The sequence below is a fragment of the Nilaparvata lugens genome, chromosome 5, assembly GCF_014356525.2.
Source record: "Nilaparvata lugens isolate BPH chromosome 5, ASM1435652v1, whole genome shotgun sequence".
NCBI classification, from domain to species: domain Eukaryota; kingdom Metazoa; phylum Arthropoda; class Insecta; order Hemiptera; family Delphacidae; genus Nilaparvata; species Nilaparvata lugens.
The window spans coordinates 37,754,429-37,771,612 of NC_052508.1; the positions used below are offsets into that span (position 1 = coordinate 37,754,429).

The window sequence follows — 17,184 nt, forward strand, 5'->3', positions numbered from 1 at the left end:
TTGTGACACTTTGCAATTTAGGCCTGAAAGAAACTTCAAAAAGAGGCAGACAATCAGCATCAAAGGATGAGCAAGAGGTGACAAAGAGAATAAAAGCATCTGCAGCCACGAAACCTCCTCTGACAGACCACTGGCCAATCTGGGATGACAAAAGGAACAGATTGATGCAAGATGGAAGGATGCAAGGGAAATGTGAATGTGAAATGCAGCAAGTGCAATGTGAATCTGTGCTTTCATGCAAAGAAAAACTGTTTCAGGAAGTTTCATGTTTGAGTGACTTTGTTTATGATGTAAATTTCAACATGCAAGACTATAAATTGTTAGAGGATTGGAATTTCTGAGTGTGAAATAACAAACAAAAATATATAAGTATCTGAGAATATGTGAGTATACATTAATCATTTCCCTGACTGTTAACTCTGAAAAAAATTCTAAAAGTGACTCTTTTCTTTGTCATTTTTTTTAAAGTAATGCATGATGTAACTCAGGTGTAACATACCCAAAAAAACGTTTTTTAGGGCCTTTATCTTGTAAAATATTTTTTTTATTATTTTTCCCATAATCTAACATGCAAAATTGGTATGATATATTTTTTTCAAGTCATTATGAAAAGTCATGCATAAAAGAGTTAAAGTAGGCTGAAAACTTATAAAGAAATTGATCCTGGAAACTTGTAAATGTATTCACAACTATTTTCATAATTTGAACTCTTCAAATTCAAGTCTCTATATAATATGCTCAGGAGTTGAACCCAGAGACCAAACTGGTAATCAAATAATTTCAATTAAATAACATCAAAGCCCAACAGGTCAAGGTAAAATAGAACCGAGTTGAAACATTTGAATGTGATTGAATCCATTGAACGTCCACGGGAGGAGTTGAGCAAGAAGACAAGAGAGTTTTATAATACATTTTGACATAAAATTAACTTTGTTGTTTATTGAGAAAGATCTAAATAGTGTGTTTGTCTTTTTGGTCTCAAAATTTTATAGTTTTTTCAAAGTTTGGAATTTGAAAAATATTTTTAATTGATGTAATTCAATTTAGAAGTATTTTTTTAATTTAAAAATGATTTTTGTTTTAAATTTTAAATTGAGTGTGCAACTAAGAATGTTGAAGTGACACATAGCCTAGATACATCTGGACTGTTGTATAAGTTAGAATCGGAACAGTTTTGTGGTACTTTATTGTAAGTTGTGTAATTCTGAATTATAAAATAGATAATTATTGGAGTTTTATTGATAAAGTGAGTGAACAGTAATAGGATAGGCTACCGGTAAATTAGTTGAGCCAAAAAGAGACTTACAAGAACAAACCCCTGGTTTGAAATTACTTATTCATCTTGACTTGTGAATCTAGTACTATAAGGTCTAATTTGTCTGACAATGAATTTTCATTAATTTATTCAATGTACAAATCAATATTTCAAGTTTTGAGAAGAAAAATGATAATATTCTTTGAATTCCCAACTTAATAACGTACTACAGTTGGGGTCTGGCTTGAACATTTTTGTGAAATATTTGAATCATCTATTATTTAAATTTAAAAATTCTATAAATTCCGAATATAGTTTTCTTGTTGGAATAAATCTATAATTATGTTTCAAACATCAATGAATCCCATCACATGAACCCTACCCTGAGGAATAATCCATTACCTCTTACAAACAGAAATAGCTCAAATTGTAATCTATTCTCAACAAAGTCGTTGCATATTTGATGTAGGCATAATAAGATTCATAGAGTTCAAACAAAGAATCGTTTAAACTATTCCAAGTGCTTACTCATTCTTGGTCTAATATAGTGTAGTAAAAAAGGAAAACTCTTGTAGGCTACCCAAGTTGGAACATATAGGTAAGAATAACCAAATAGCTATTGTTAAAATTTTAGAATAAATCAAGCTATCAAAGATGATGTATATTTTCATCATGAAGATTAGTTCAAGAGATGCCCATCCCCTTTGAATCACCGTCACATTTAAATTTGAATTCCTAATATAGATTTCTCAACAAAATAAATCTACAATGATGTTATAGCATCAATAAATGACACATACCGTAACACAAACCCTATCCAGACGAATGCACCATTATCTCATATAAACATAAATAGACCAACTTGTAATGTATTAGATTAGTAGATTAGGGATATTTGGTATGAAGAGGGGGTTGCGTCATTGGGCTTTTCGAACACAGTTTTGCTGTTAAATACCGGACATAAATTTCACTAAAGCCGGAAGGAAAACAGGCAGACGCCAAAGAAAACAGCCTGGTTCCAAGGAACATGATCTATGGGTCGTATTATTTCACGAATTTGCTCTTTGATATCAGTTCCTAGATATAATTTTAGTTCTTTGCTATGAAACAGTTTAATAAATATGTTATAATTTATTGTATATATTTTACTATTAAAAGAAATAAATCGCAAGCGAAAATGTTTGATTCTGGTTAAACAGCAATATAGGCCTATTAAGGGTGATATTTGAGTATATGATAACTAAATGCTTGAACCTGGAGACATATGGGACAATGACATTAAGCATTGCATACATACGATAATGAATATTAAGAATGCCTGCGGAAACGATAATAGATAAGGATTTTTACTCTTTTTGAGTTGGCAAAATTAACTTATCTTTTGATGAATTGTTAGTTCACTACGAAAATGTTCAGTTCAAATGTACTACTATAAGAATTACATTTGATTGAATGTTATAGTGATAATATCATTAATGGATAAGCCGGCTTAATAGCCTATTCATCATTTGAATTACTATAATGAATTGTTTTGTCAAGTTTGTTAATTGAATAGAGAACGACTATGGAAATACCTCAAACAATTACAAGAATTCTTATTTTTCGCAAGAAAGGCCATATAACTAGATAAAATGGAGAGAATCCGTATTTGAGTTACAATTTAAGCAGAAGAAAGTTGGAGATTTCAAATCTAAATTAGAGCAAAAAAATGCACTGAATTCACCAAATATAATAATTGAGTTATTGATAACAGTTTTCATTAATTGCATAGAATATCAACGTCGGTATTTTTCAATTGCAGTTAGTATTTGTAATCATGTTACATTAATGATAATTCATTGGGACTAATAGCACTATTTAAGACATACATTTTATACTAAAAAACGCATCATAGAAGAAAATTATTCATTTTATTGATTGATAAAAATTAAGAATAGGCTATTAAGTCGGCTTCCACAGTACGATTTGAATAGCCTTGTAAGGATGTTCAAACCTACCCAATATTATGTCTTGGATAATTTAAGGTCAAAAATTCTAAAATGAACCAAGAGTATACAAAAATTATCTTTTTGTAGAAGGTGTTTACTAATTCATGCGATAAACATTACTTAAAGATATGGATATTTTTCTATAAACTGGAATCAATTGATATGGAAATGGGATTCTTCTATAACTTACGTGAATTCATTCATATATTTGAAAATAAATGAGATTAAATTTAGTTTACATTCAAGTAATTGGGTGAGACCTTATATGATTTCAATCTGATAAAATACATTTTCAATTGTACGGCATCGATAACCAAGCATTCCAACAAATTTAGGATGTGGTTAACGAAATGGATGAAAAAAAGGGTTTGCTAATTACATGTTTGGATGGCGCAATCTTTTGCCAGTTTCCGAATCTAGCATTTCTATTTTCGAATTTTGCTCAAGGAAAACGGCACCAATAAATCAATGGTATGATAGAATTCTACCATGACATTTTCTAAAAGTATTGAAAGAAATATACCTTGAGATGACAGCATTGTGTTGAAAAGGCAGACTCCATCAGTGACTCGATCCAGAGCAACGATATCTTGTCACAGACAGCAAACCATCATTTACATCACAGACAGTTCTGACTAAACTATGAAATTTTTCAAGTCTCAAGTTGATTGATTTACAGAACATTTTAAATGATTATCAGACTAAAATCACATCTGTATACCACCACAGTGTCCACAATCGTTGGACCTAATCAACAACCAACGTAATAAAATTCAATTGATTTCTTTATAAAGCCCTGATGAATAGTTCAAAAAACTAAAATAAGTCTTTAATGAGGAGAAAGACACACACACCCTAAAATACAAGTTCATAATAGCACCAATTTAGACTTGAATTATGGGCCAGATAAATAATAATCAGTCTTTGACATTTTTACTAAGCAGTGATTTGATTCACCTCTATAAAAAAAAATCTTTCGAGGGCTTACGCCAAATAATTCAGTCTTGAATCTTATAAATGAAAATCTAAGTCTTTCAAACTACACAGAAGTGTCTCCACTTCCTAGATAATACACAAAATGTTCGTAATGACTCATAAGTTGAGCATCATAAAAGGGAAGATAATCACAATTATTAATAGGAGTAAAGGACGGAGTCCATACACACAGACACGACCATGTAAAATTAACATATTATTTACTTGAATGTCTTTATGAACACTCTGGAATGAAATAACAAACACATATCGATAACTGAATTGGATAAACGACGACAATAATTTTCACAAGACAGATTTAAAAAAAATTGATTTTAGTGGACAGTTTATCGCCGATCTCTGTAGCGATGATGGTCGCGGTCTCTGTCGCGATCTCGGTCACGATCCTTGTCGCGGTCCCTCTCGCGTTCTCGCGTCCTCCACAGGAATTCGTCGACCGACCTGTCGTAGGACCTTTTGTCCGTGTAGCCATTGCTTCGCAGCGTGAGCGGATACTCTGGGGGCAGAGGAAGGCCTTCATAGTATCTGGGAGGCGGCGGCAGTGCATCGTAGGGCGATGAGGCGGTAAAGACTCCAGGCGGCGGCGCATATGGCATCGGTGGCAGCTGGTGCAGGTTTCGCATATAATCGGCTACAATCGCATCAGCTGCTGCTCCACTGAATGATCTCGCATTGTCTCTTGAGCCACTGAACCAAGGCGGCAATCGGTCTCTTGTTCTTGACGACGGCTTATAGATTCCACCAGTTGTACTTAGACGGTTTCTATTAGAGCCAAAAAACTTTCCTCTACTACCTCGGTTGAAGCCACCTCTTCCTCTCCAAGAGAATGGCGGAGATCTCATTGAATATCTTGCTCCTGGGTTTCGAGTAAAGTGGTCTCTCTTGAATCTAGGAGTTCTTGGACGAACGACTTTAGATGCTTCTTTTGATTTTCGAAGAATGGAGCCCAATTCAATTCCTTCATCTTCTGGAAATAATCGGCACAGTTCTTCAGCAACTCTCGGCTCGATCTCTTGGCCATCTCTACCAATTTTGACGGGTTTACCTTCATTCCATGGGTTGTAGAGATGCATTGTACTATTGAACGACAGCTCTTTTCTACAGATCCAGTCAACTTTGAAGACACCACCCAATGCTTTGGCTGATAGGCCTGGAGGAAGAACCCAATTTATAGGCTGTCCATCACGTCGCGACTCTCCACTTAGTCGAGCAAATCCAGCAAACTTTCCACTCTCCTTCACCGAGAATATCAGCAGAACGTTTCTCGATTCTCTGTAGGCTTGATTCAATTTGTTTTCATTCTGTGGTAGTGTTGACCAAACACCTTTGGCTTTTGATAGTACAACATTTTCAGCATTATTACTTTTAATGACAAAAAATCTTGCATCACGAAACAAATAATTCAGTTTTGTAATATAATCATAGGATTTATTTTTCTCTCTAGATTTAGGACGTTTTGACTCTGGAGAGGAGCTCTTCTTTTCTCTAGAATGACTCCGCTTGCGTCTCGACCCCCTACCTTTATGGCCTGCTGAAGACTCTGAGCTAACCGAACTGACGCATTGATGACTTGAATCACTCTGGCTGTCAGATGAAGATGACGTCACTTCGCTGCGGGTATCATACTCCAACATTTCATCCAATTTCAATTCGTCTCCAATGTCGTCGCCGTAGTTCAAACTGAGGTTTTCAGCTTCGATTGTATCCATTGCTTCCATGGCTTCTAGTGTATCTGAAAAATTAAGATGTAGTTAGATTGACAGCCAAAAAAATCTCAAACTATAGAGCTTGAAGTGGAAAATCATTGATAATAACAAGGAAATGAACAATACAGCTTTAAAATAAATACAAAAATAGTACAGATTTAAAATAAGCACAATAGCACCTTCGCGACCAGTTCATAGTGGGAATATTATACTGTAACTTCAGAGCTAGACTGTCCAAGCTCCAAAGTAAGTGTTTCATGTTCAAATTGATTGTTGCAGTGAGGCTCGAAGACACCTTTACTATAGCACGTTTCTTCTAAGTGAACACCAATGATTTTGGTACAGCAAACTTGAGTTCAATGAAATCTTACAATATTGCAACGTTGTAAAATTTCTCCCGCACCTGACTCCACTTTGTATTCCTCACTGAAGCCGCACTTCACTATTCAACCGACAAGGCAAATATTCAGACGTATCAAGTCTCATAGCGAGCGTTTACTCACTGCCAGCGCTCAAACTTCTGCTAGCTTGTAGATTCATGGAGTCTTTGTATAAATTAAAATACATTTATACACTGGGCAACCCTAATTTCTTCAACATTGAAACGTGAAATTTAGTTCACTGGAGGCGGCAATGTTTGCATGGGCAACAGATAACCTTTTATGAGAGGGTAGCATAGAATCGAATGCTAGAACTTACCACTCTCATTAAGTTCCCAAAAACTTCAAGAATCTGATAGAGACAAACCCTTGATTACTATTAATGGTTTTACGTTTCAATCGCAATAGTTTTAAGGTGTTTAATCAGTTTACTAATCTGAGACATTGATTTAACGGAATGTGTATGTAAATAGCGGAAACAACTCATTTTAGAGCTCAGAATACCCAATATTCACCACATTAGAATGGTGTTTGGTGTGCAATTATACTCATAAGAATGTTGTAGGCCCAATTCTTTCACAGGAACGATGAAAGGTAAACATTATCAGAGCTTCATTATTGTTAGAGGTTGATGAACAAGACTCCTGGGTGATGAACAAGACTCTGTTGCCATGATTAACCTGATCATATGGAAAGTAAAAACAATACTGTCAGTAATCAAGCTTATCAAGGTTATCTATTGCCAATGATTGCCGCCTCCAGTAAACTCAATTTCCCGTTGCAATAAATTCTAGATTTAGAAATTAGGGTTGCTTATTGATTGTATTACTCTGTACAAGAAGTAAAGTTTTTTTTCAATTTGATGTAGATAATTTTTAGCATAAAAGATCCAAAAAATAGACCCGAGTTTGATATATATACATACTTTCTCAATCCGACAAAAAGATAGGTTGAAGCCGACAAAGGAGGCTTCACAACAATACGTCCTTACTTGGTTAAGTTGACCAGGGGCCCGTTTCACAAAGCTACAAGTAGGTGACAAGTATTGTTGTCAACCATGGTTTTGGAAAACAGCTCATTACAAGCGTTTCACAAAAGCAGAATTGTAAACTTGTCATTACCCATGAACACTTCATGCATAAAACTATTCTTTGGCTATGGCTTCATACGCCAGTTGAGGTGTTGCATGATTGACACCTTGGAATGCAAAAGATGAAAGATATTGTCCGCTCTCATGTCTTCTGGGAAAAATTTATCAAGACATCGCCCATGTCACAAAAGACTGTCCTGCTTGTATTCGCTACTACAAGTCACCAAACAAAGTAGTTCACAAGTGGTTGCCACCAGATGCCCCATGGCAGAGGATAAATATTGATCATGCTGGACCCTTCTTCAATAGATATCTCCTTCTGGTAGATACATACACCAAATGGATTGGAGTTTTCATTGTACCTAACATTTCTTTCAGTAGCAATATTCTGTTCTTCAGGGAAACTTTTGCCCAGTTTGGACTTGCCAATGCCATTGTTTCTGAAAACCACAGTTGCTATGCTTCATGTCTTCTGAGTTCCAGGCTTTCTTGAAGGAACACACCACACACACATTGCCACAGCAGTAAAGCAGTCTTCATCAAATGGACAAGAGGAGCGTTTTGTTCAACCTGTCAAAATCTATAAAGCTGTATAAAGAAAAGGCTAAATATAAATCTAAATAAAGCTGAAGCTCTTACAAAGCTAAATAATTCAGCTTTATAATAATTGACCGAGCGAAGTGAGGTCTAAGATTCAAGTCGACAGTTTGGCATTTCTCTTAATGTTTAAATGTTTATATGTTGCGCATTTACAGCGAAACGCGGTAATAGATTTTCATGAAATTTGACAGATATGTTCCTTTTTTGATTGCGCGTCGACGTATAGACAAGGTTCTTGGAAATGTTGCATTTCAAAGATAATATAAAAGGAAAAAAGAGCCTCTTTCATACGCCAATATTAGAGTAAAAATCAGACTATAGAATTATTCATCATAAATCAGCTGACAAGTGATTAAACTGATGTGTGGAGAAGCCAGTCTATTACTGTATTTCCATAAGGTCTATAGTTTCAATCAGGTACTTGTGGATAAGAATACTGTGTGAGGTCTACTGTTCACAGAACTACTAGTAATCTAAAGCTGAATTTGGAAAACCTTCACGAGATATTCACGATGCTCTAAAGAATTTTCTTCTGCAATACAGAAAGGCACCACACTCTAGTACTGGTACTTCACCTGCTCAGGCTATGTTTGGGAGGAATCTACAATCAATTTCTTTTGATGGAAATGCTGTCGTCTACATTCATTCACCATGTGGGGTACTTCGACGCCACATTGATCATGTACGGAGAATTTCAAATAACTTTGCCGACTTGACAGATGAAGAGATCACTCTTGATCAGAGTGACAAGCTTGCAGATTATTCTACAACCGATTTTCCTATGACCAGACCATCACTAGATTTGTCCATGACTTCTACACCACCGGATTTGTCCACAACTACAACACCACCAGATTTGACCGTTTCTCCACCGACTTTGTCCATTATCTGTTCCTGACTTCCTCAGCAAGCTGATCTGGGTCCAGGTTCTCCCAGACCTGTTCGTGTTAGATGTCCACTACTGCGATTTTCTCCCAGCCCATGAACTCCCTAAGGGGGGAGGTGTTATGATGCTGCACGTTTGAATCTGCCGCCAAACTTGGCAACACTGTGACATACCAGTTATGAATAATAATACAATGGACAATTCTTAATATTAAATAAAAATTCATTTCAATATACACAATTAAGCTATTTATTATCTACATACATTAATATCAAGATTATTCAACATTAATTCCATATATGATTACATAGTAGAATGCATCTCTGTGACTCTGGCTTGTTCGTTCGTTCCAAGTAAACTAATGAACCCAGCCAAAACTACAGTTCATCCTATTTCAATATTCTTTACTTTTATTATGTGCAATAAATTTGAGTTAATAGACACACATAAATTTCATGGTGTTTTCTTCATTTCACAAACATAACATAGTGTACAAGTGTCTAATTGTTAAGTAATAGGCCTATTATCAGTGAGTCATGAAAAATAGTGCAGTAATAAGACTTTCAAATCATAATTGATAGTATTAACAATGGTGAGTGTCATTATATTTATCTAGCTCATGTTATAATCCCCAAATTGACCGAGTCCCTAATTAAACATTTGGAGTAGATAAATCAGTAACCGTCGTGAACACGATTGTGATCGTGTGATTGTGACCGTCGTGAACACGACTTTCAGATCAGACTTGACAAAATCTTAGTCAATTGTCTTAATAAGTTATAGAAAAATCAATAAATTTTCACATATTTGCTGTTAAAATTTCTAGTAGTTATTTCAGTCAATAAAATTGCAAGTTGGATAGAATGCAAAAGTTTGTTGTTTATAAATTCCCAAGACTCGCCCTATAATATTTTGAAGATCTTCTACCCCCATCTGGGGCGGTTACAATACATTTTCATGATACCGCTAAATGATAAATTGTAAATCATATAATATAGTTAGAGCTAATAAACAATATAAAAACTTGTAGTACCATTTAAAAACTTTTAACCACTAGTTTCGACCAATTAACATTTTTACTTGAAAATGGCCAATGGTCGAAATTAGTCATTAAAATATTTTAAAGTTTTCAAATAAGAGTACTACAAGTTTTTATATTGTTTTTTATTAATTTGAATGAAGTAGCCCATATAAGTGAAGTGATTTTAATAGTAGGTAAGAGCTATATCTCATTGTTAAAATAATACAAAAATATTGTTAGTGTCGGTGCGTGTGCCTTTCTGAGCAATGTATAAAATAAAAAATCTGGTGTGGTACACTCACACAACTTTCCTTGCTCATTGATCTATAAGCCTCATTCTTAAACGAGGATAATCTAGGAGAATAACATTATGCCGATTGGCGGCTAAATAATTTTATTAAAACTACGATTATACTATTGTTATTGTTTTCAGAGTACATTTTACTTTGTTTGAATTATGAAATTTGAGGATTTTTTAAAAGTTGTCAAAACAGCTGTTCTACAAATAGAATATCGACGTGTGTTCTTTTGAATAAACTGCTCTACCCACCTACCTCAAGCACGAGAAGGAGGTTACAAAGTAAATTTCTCAAGGATGGGGTGGACCACTGTTAGTTTCTCAGGGAGGAGACTCATGCTAGTTAATACAAACCACTCTCGGTCTCAGTCAGCACCGTATCGCGCATGCGTTAATAACGGTTTTTTCCTGTTCCATTCAGTCAGTTCTTTGAATATAACGTTCTTTGTGATGATGGTTACCGAGCACTGTAACTGGAGTCAATCGTCATTCTATTTGATGATGATATTATTATCCAATGATGATTTATCATTGAATTTAATATAATTTTTTCTTGATCGTTGGAGCCGTTTTTGAGAAAATCGCGAGAAACCCTGTTTTTGAAATATTTTCGCCATTTTAGCCGCCATCTTAAATTGCATTTGATTGAAATTGTTCGTGTCGGATACTTCTAGTGTAAGGACCTTAAGTTCCAAAATTCAAGCCATTCCGTTGATTGGGAGACGAGATATCGTGTACACAGACGCACACACAACACATATAGACCAATACACAAAAAAAAATACTTTTTTGGACTCAGGGGAAAGCAATCCTCTCCTTACCTATGGCAATAGGGCAAGGAAAGTAAATAATTTAGTTTTACTAACATCACTTTGATCAAGACATTTCACCCACCTCTGGACCTAGAATAACGCCGGTTAGAGATCAGGTTGAGTTATATTTTATTAGTGTTTCAAAGGTAAAAGGGTAGGTTAGAGGGTTAGGTTTTTGGTTTAATGTTGCAATATGCTGGAAGGGGTTAGGGTCCAGGTTGACGTTTGTTTAATTATGTTTCAAATGTGAAGGGGTAAGTTAGGATTTTGCTTTTAAATGAGAATAATATGCTGGAAGGGATCACTAGGGATAAACTGTTAGATGCTCTAACAGTTTTTTTGGAGCTTAAACACCCTCTACAAATTCTAGCACGTCCCACCCTACACAATAATGACATAGCCATAGCGGATGTGTGACATTAGGTAAAATGCATAAAGGTTGAATGCATGGAAAACTGAACTACTTTGAACTTCGTTTACTTTGAAAACAATAATGACCCTGATATATCAGCACTGGGCTTAGATTTACGCAATAGTGCTAATACATCTCAATTTCCAATTTTTTTATTTAAACAAGACTACATTGTTGAAAATTGATAGCTTACAATGCTTGCAGTAATAGGTCTGGAATTTAGCCTAGCCTAGAGGATTAGGTCTAAATCATTTTGTGCTTTTACATATAGGCTAAACTGTTTCTTATATTTTATAAATCAATGCTAGTTTTTTAAAGGTACTGAATAACAACTAGAAATTGAACAGTTCTTGTAGATAAGTGATATTTTCCAAAGAAAAAATTGATTACCGTAGTAAGTATAGGCCTAAACTTGGGGTAAAACTAGTTTATTAATCATAAGTTGCAAAGTTATAAAGCTAAATGATACACGTTACTATGTTATTGGCTACTGTTAAACTTTTAATAACAACTTAATGCTTAATAACTTTTACTGTCGTTTTTGTATAACAAAACAACACAACAAACATGAGTAAAGTAGCCTACAGTAATACAGAACAAAAGATGAACTTTTAACTTACGATTTTCAGGAAAAATACCAAAGGCGGCTATTCAAATCCTTCACAAAAAATGGAAGTAAAATCAGTTGTAGCCAATAAAGCCGAAAAAATGAAATTTGTGCACAAATTAGCCTATATAATTAAATACTTTTTCCATAAATCGCTTCCTTTACAATGTAATTCACGAGAAATGGCTGACTACCTGACTTAAGCCACAGAATTTTTTTGGCGTTTGTTGTAGTGTAGGGGACACAAATTATCGCATCCTAGATCATCATATGCTGACGTGTAGCCAAACTTTATAAGTGCAAACATAACCTACACTATGATAAAATCTGAGATAATTATGAAAGGAAACAGGAGGTGAAGGCGTCAGGTTCTGCTTTCAAATTATATAGTCTCATTCTTCGGATATTGATTTGATGTAAGCTTGCATTATTGATTATGCCAGAAAATGTATGCGTCATATAGTTTGGCTAAACTCTAACGTATGTTTTTTTGGGGATGCGATATTTTGCCTATCTCGGGTTAGCTTCTAGAATAGAGATAAAAATTAATAGAGAGGTAAGCTACATTTGTCTATTAGATAACGTTTTGACTCAACTTTTTTATTTAGAATTATATAGGCTTAATCCCTAGTTATTTGCATTGATAATTTATAACTGAATTTTCGATTCATCCCAGGCATTTTATATAGGAAATATTAAATGATCAATGAAATAATTATAGCAGTTGGCTTACCTGGAGTGCTGACAAAACGAAGCACGACAAAAAACTGATTTCCATTTCCATGTTGTTGATTAAAAATGGCTACCGCCGCCGGTCTGCTTGGAGAAAATCTCTACAAAAATGTTAACGATAGCAAAATTCTTGTTGTTGGTGCTGGAGGAATTGGTTGTGAAATACTGAAAAATCTAGTATTAACCGGATTTAAGAATATCTATATTGTAAGTAGTTATATTTTCACGATATTGTTCATTTTTCTAATGTTTACTCATTTGACTTCTCTTTATTAGTAATTCAAGTTGAATTTTTTTTTCATTAAACTACCTACAAACATTAATTTTAAACAGCTACGATTATTCTAATCAAATAAAACCAATGATTTGAATTTGATTTTCCATCAATCTTTCTCTAGTGAACTAAAAATTTCAAATCAATGTTATTTAAATCAACACAAGATACACAAATAAATAAGAATGAAATAGGCTACACTTTAAACTAAATACATATTTCAAAAAAAAAAAATTCTAAGAACAGGCTGGGTGTTCTGAAAAGGGGGAAAAATACGTAGTCAACAATGGTTTACCATATTGTTATAAGATATGCGCAGACCGATACATACGAATTCGTTGCGGAATTTCGAAGAATATAGACTGCGGTTTTTAAACAAAGTTTTTGTTGTGAAATATTTGCAACGCTGGTGCACGCACACTGAAGCAAAATAATAGCAATGTGAAGTGCCGGAATATATGAGTATTCTAGTTGTCCTAACCAAACAATTCAGCACGTTTTATCACCTGAAATTTACGGTACAACTCTACTTCAACACAAACTACTTCGAGTTTATCATGACATCATCTGATGGAAAAGAAGCCTTACTATTTTGCTGTGGCAGCAGACTGAAAATGATAAGTCAAAAAAAATGGGGGTTCATGCCATTAATAAAGATAGACTGGAGAATACCATACTGTTGTACCACAATTGAGGAAGGATAAAAAACAATTTTATATTTACTTCAGAATGACTATTCAATGTTCTGATGAATGATTCAACTTGAGATTTTATAATCTCAATAGTTTCAAATTTTATAATCTGCATACTAAGATCATACAATATTGGATAGGCCTATGTATAAATCACATCCAACAATTGTTCCGTGTTCGCCATTTTCCTACTATACTACTTGTGGTAGTGCAATTTTTGTTCACAAGGCAGACGAAACTAGTGTAGTTTCAAAACTCGCCCGAAAATTCACAACGCGAAAAAGCGCTGCAAATGCTGCTTTTAGCAAAAGTTGTGAATTATTCGCTTGCGAATATTTTGCAACGCATCGGTTTGAGGCAGCACATAACGTATGCGCACACCGATGCGTACAAATTCGTTGCGGAACTTCAGACTGCGGTTTCCAAAGTTTTCGTTGCGAAATATTCTCAACACTGGGAAGCGAAATAATCGCAATGTGGAGCGCGGGAATATTCGAGTTGTCCTAACCAAACAGTTCAGCACTTTTATCATCTAAAATTTACGCATTTATGGTACTATTGTAGGCTAATTCATCTCAATTTACTGAAGTTCATCATGATATCATCATCAGACCTACTATTACTTGCTGTAGCGGCAGACTCAAAAGATGAAAGGCCAAAAAAATGTGGGTGCGTGTCATTTATAAAGATAGACTTTAATTTGGAGAATACCATACTCTTGTACCACAATTGAGGAAGGATAGACAGCTATCCTTATATTTTTATATTCTGCATAACTAAGATCATACAATATTGGATAGGTATAAATAATTTCCAACAATTGTTCTGTGTTTGCTATTTTCCTACTTGTGGTCGTGCAATGTCTGTTACTGTTTACAAGGCAGACGAAACTAGTGTAGTTCCAAAACTCGCTACAAAATTCGCAACGCAAAAAAGCTCTGCAAGTAGCAAAATTTGCGAATTATTCGCAAGCGAATATTTCGCAACGCGTTGGTTTGCGCCAGCACATACACCGCAATGGTATTAAATTTCCGCACGGCAAGTACTCCGAATTGAATTCGCACCGCAACAAAACTTCGCAATATATTCGCGTTGGTGTTCGCCCTCGTAATACACTGCAATGGTTTAAATTTGCACATGGCAAGCTATAAGAATTGAATTCGCACCGCATCAAAATTTCGCAACGGATTCGCGTCGGTGTGCGCCTGCCAATAGGCTGCAAGAGGTTATAAAAGTAAGGAAGAAGAGTGAAGAGAATCATAAAAGGGAAGCATAGGAAAAATGAATCCTCTTACAAGCGGCGATTCAGTTATTTCATTTCTAAATTTGAAAGACTACGATCATTTTATGTAATATTTTATATAAGTAAAAGTAATAAGTTGATAAGTTTACCTAACTTGTACAAACCTGAATAGCCTAGTAAATTTAATTGAATTTCTAAATTTCATTGAATTTCATTTCTAAATGTCTCATTGAGATCATCAACACATAACATTGAATGCCGGGAATAAACTCATTTGATAGGTGATTTGTCAACTGTAATACACAAGCTACTAGTTTTTTCTTTTCAATTGCTTAGGTATATTTGGAGATTAGTCAAGTATTGCCGCATCCATATCTACACTATCGACCAATGTGTTCAAGTGATAACAAGTGCTCCCATTTTTGTCAAGTGAAGGCGAGCGCTGACGTCAGCCATTCACACTTGTCAACCAATGTGTGCTGTTTTGTTGTTATATTGTATATAGCAATTTTAAATGCGGTTCTCTGTGTGGCGAGCGTTTGCTATCATTAGGCACTAGTCACATTGAAAGAAGCTATTACAGTGTAAATGATTCCCTTGGGGATAGCTTTTAGGGACTGTGATGCCACGCCATCTTGATTATCAAGTTTGAAGTTTTTTATTTTTTTTGACGCGATCTATCCGGGAACGCCTGGCTAACGATCAAGACTATGGATATATTGGATATTGCAGTCTAGATGGCAAGACCAACACCGCCAAGGTTACCGACTTGGCAAGCCACTGGGCGATTGTGTGGTTTAGGCATATGGTTCCCATGGCTTGTATTATGCCGCTTAACGCTCTTGCCAAGTGCGTACAAATGACAGCGAGCCAGAGAGTCAATCAATCAAATACAAATCAATCATTTGTATTCAAAATGGCTTCTCTGATATTAAGTAAAACAAATGAAGGAAATTCGAAGTTGACTCATGATAAATATGATTACAGAAAAGGTACCACAAGAGCAACAGGTGACATTTTTTGGCGATGTTTGGACAAGGCTTGTAAAGCGCAACTAGTGACTATAAGTCAGTAAATGTCATAGTTAATCTATCATCTGCTAATCATAGTCATCCCGTTCCAAGTTCCAAAAATGATTCTATCTCAAGTGCTTACTGTTCAACTCCAAATATGACAAATAAGGATAAGAGTATTCTGATCAATGAATTATTAAGAGGGAATCGAACCAAATGAACAAAGTTCAATGTTTAAGGAGTTGATGCTCCAAAGAGAAAACCTGTTAATGGAGAATGAGCGCTTAAGGACTCAATGGGATGCTGCAATCGAGAGGTCTATGTCGAATTACATCAGAATACTGGAACTGACTACGGAGAAACAAACCAATGAGTTGTCTTCTCAAACTGATGAAAATATAGGTTTTGTTGAATCACAAATTGCATCACTAAACGACCAATTGGCATCCATGTCGACGACAATTGAATTATTAGAGGCCGACAATAAGACGCTACGGGATGAATATTCATTTGTTGTCTTCAAAGGAGGCAAAGAAATGGAGAGAGATGTACTTGACTTTGTCAGAGTCCAGGTCCAGTGATAATAATTCACCATTCGGGAACCTCATAGATCGTTGTAATGATTGTAATAAGGATGAAAAGGGTCGAAAACATCGGGGCAGAGTAGAGAAGACTGTCATTAACTCTAATATAAAATCAACCTATGCGAATATGAACATCTACAGTGACAGTCATGATAGGAATATCCCACTCTTGATCAACTCCATATCATCAAATTTAAATGTTTATGGATTTATAAAGTCCGGTGCAAAATGTAAGGCTATCCTGGAGAGCTGTGTTGAACAATGCGAATCATTCACAAAAAAGGATACAGTGTTTATAATAAGTGGTACGAATGACGTTTCGTGCAATGAAGCAAAGAATGCAGTGAAATCGATAAAACGAACGATCAACAGCCTTCAAGACATGAATGTTATTATCGCTAACCTACCGCATCGATTCGATGTGATAAACAGTACATGCGTGAACGTCGAAATAGATAAAACGAATGAACGAATTTATGACTTGTTAGTGCGTTTCAACAATGTTAAGATTTTAGATTTAAGTAGGACTAGTAGAGACATGCTCACAAAACATGGGCAACATTTAAATTTAAAAGGAAAAAAATATGTCCGATAA

General features: G+C 35.1%; 2 protein-coding genes across 2 annotated transcripts in view; one reads left to right on the forward strand and one right to left on the reverse strand.

Moving 5' to 3' along the window:
- Positions 1-3,321: 3,321 nt before the first annotated feature.
- On the reverse strand, positions 3,322-12,445 carry LOC111054961 (YTH domain-containing protein 1). The gene is made up of 3 exons (XM_022342096.2): positions 12,117-12,445; positions 12,065-12,075; positions 3,322-5,971 (listed from the first exon to the last, which is right to left on the reverse strand). Exon 3 carries the CDS (start codon positions 5,955-5,957, stop codon positions 4,566-4,568), a length of 1,392 nt encoding a protein of 463 aa, XP_022197788.1. The 5' UTR covers positions 5,958-5,971; positions 12,065-12,075; positions 12,117-12,445; the 3' UTR covers positions 3,322-4,565.
- A 349-nt stretch (positions 12,446-12,794) lies between these two features.
- The window catches only part of LOC111054957 (SUMO-activating enzyme subunit 2), an 86,343-nt gene continuing 81,953 nt past the window's right edge, over positions 12,795-17,184 (forward strand). The window contains exon 1 of the mRNA XM_039429475.1: positions 12,795-12,990. Within this exon, the coding sequence (XP_039285409.1) occupies positions 12,850-12,990 (141 nt within the window). The 5' untranslated portion in view covers positions 12,795-12,849. The remainder of the gene's footprint in view (positions 12,991-17,184) is intronic.

Coding starts and splice junctions, on each gene's coding strand:
- LOC111054961 (XM_022342096.2), bottom strand. CDS start 5,957: ATGGAAGCAATGGATACAATCGAAGCTGAAAACCTCAGTTTGAACTAC.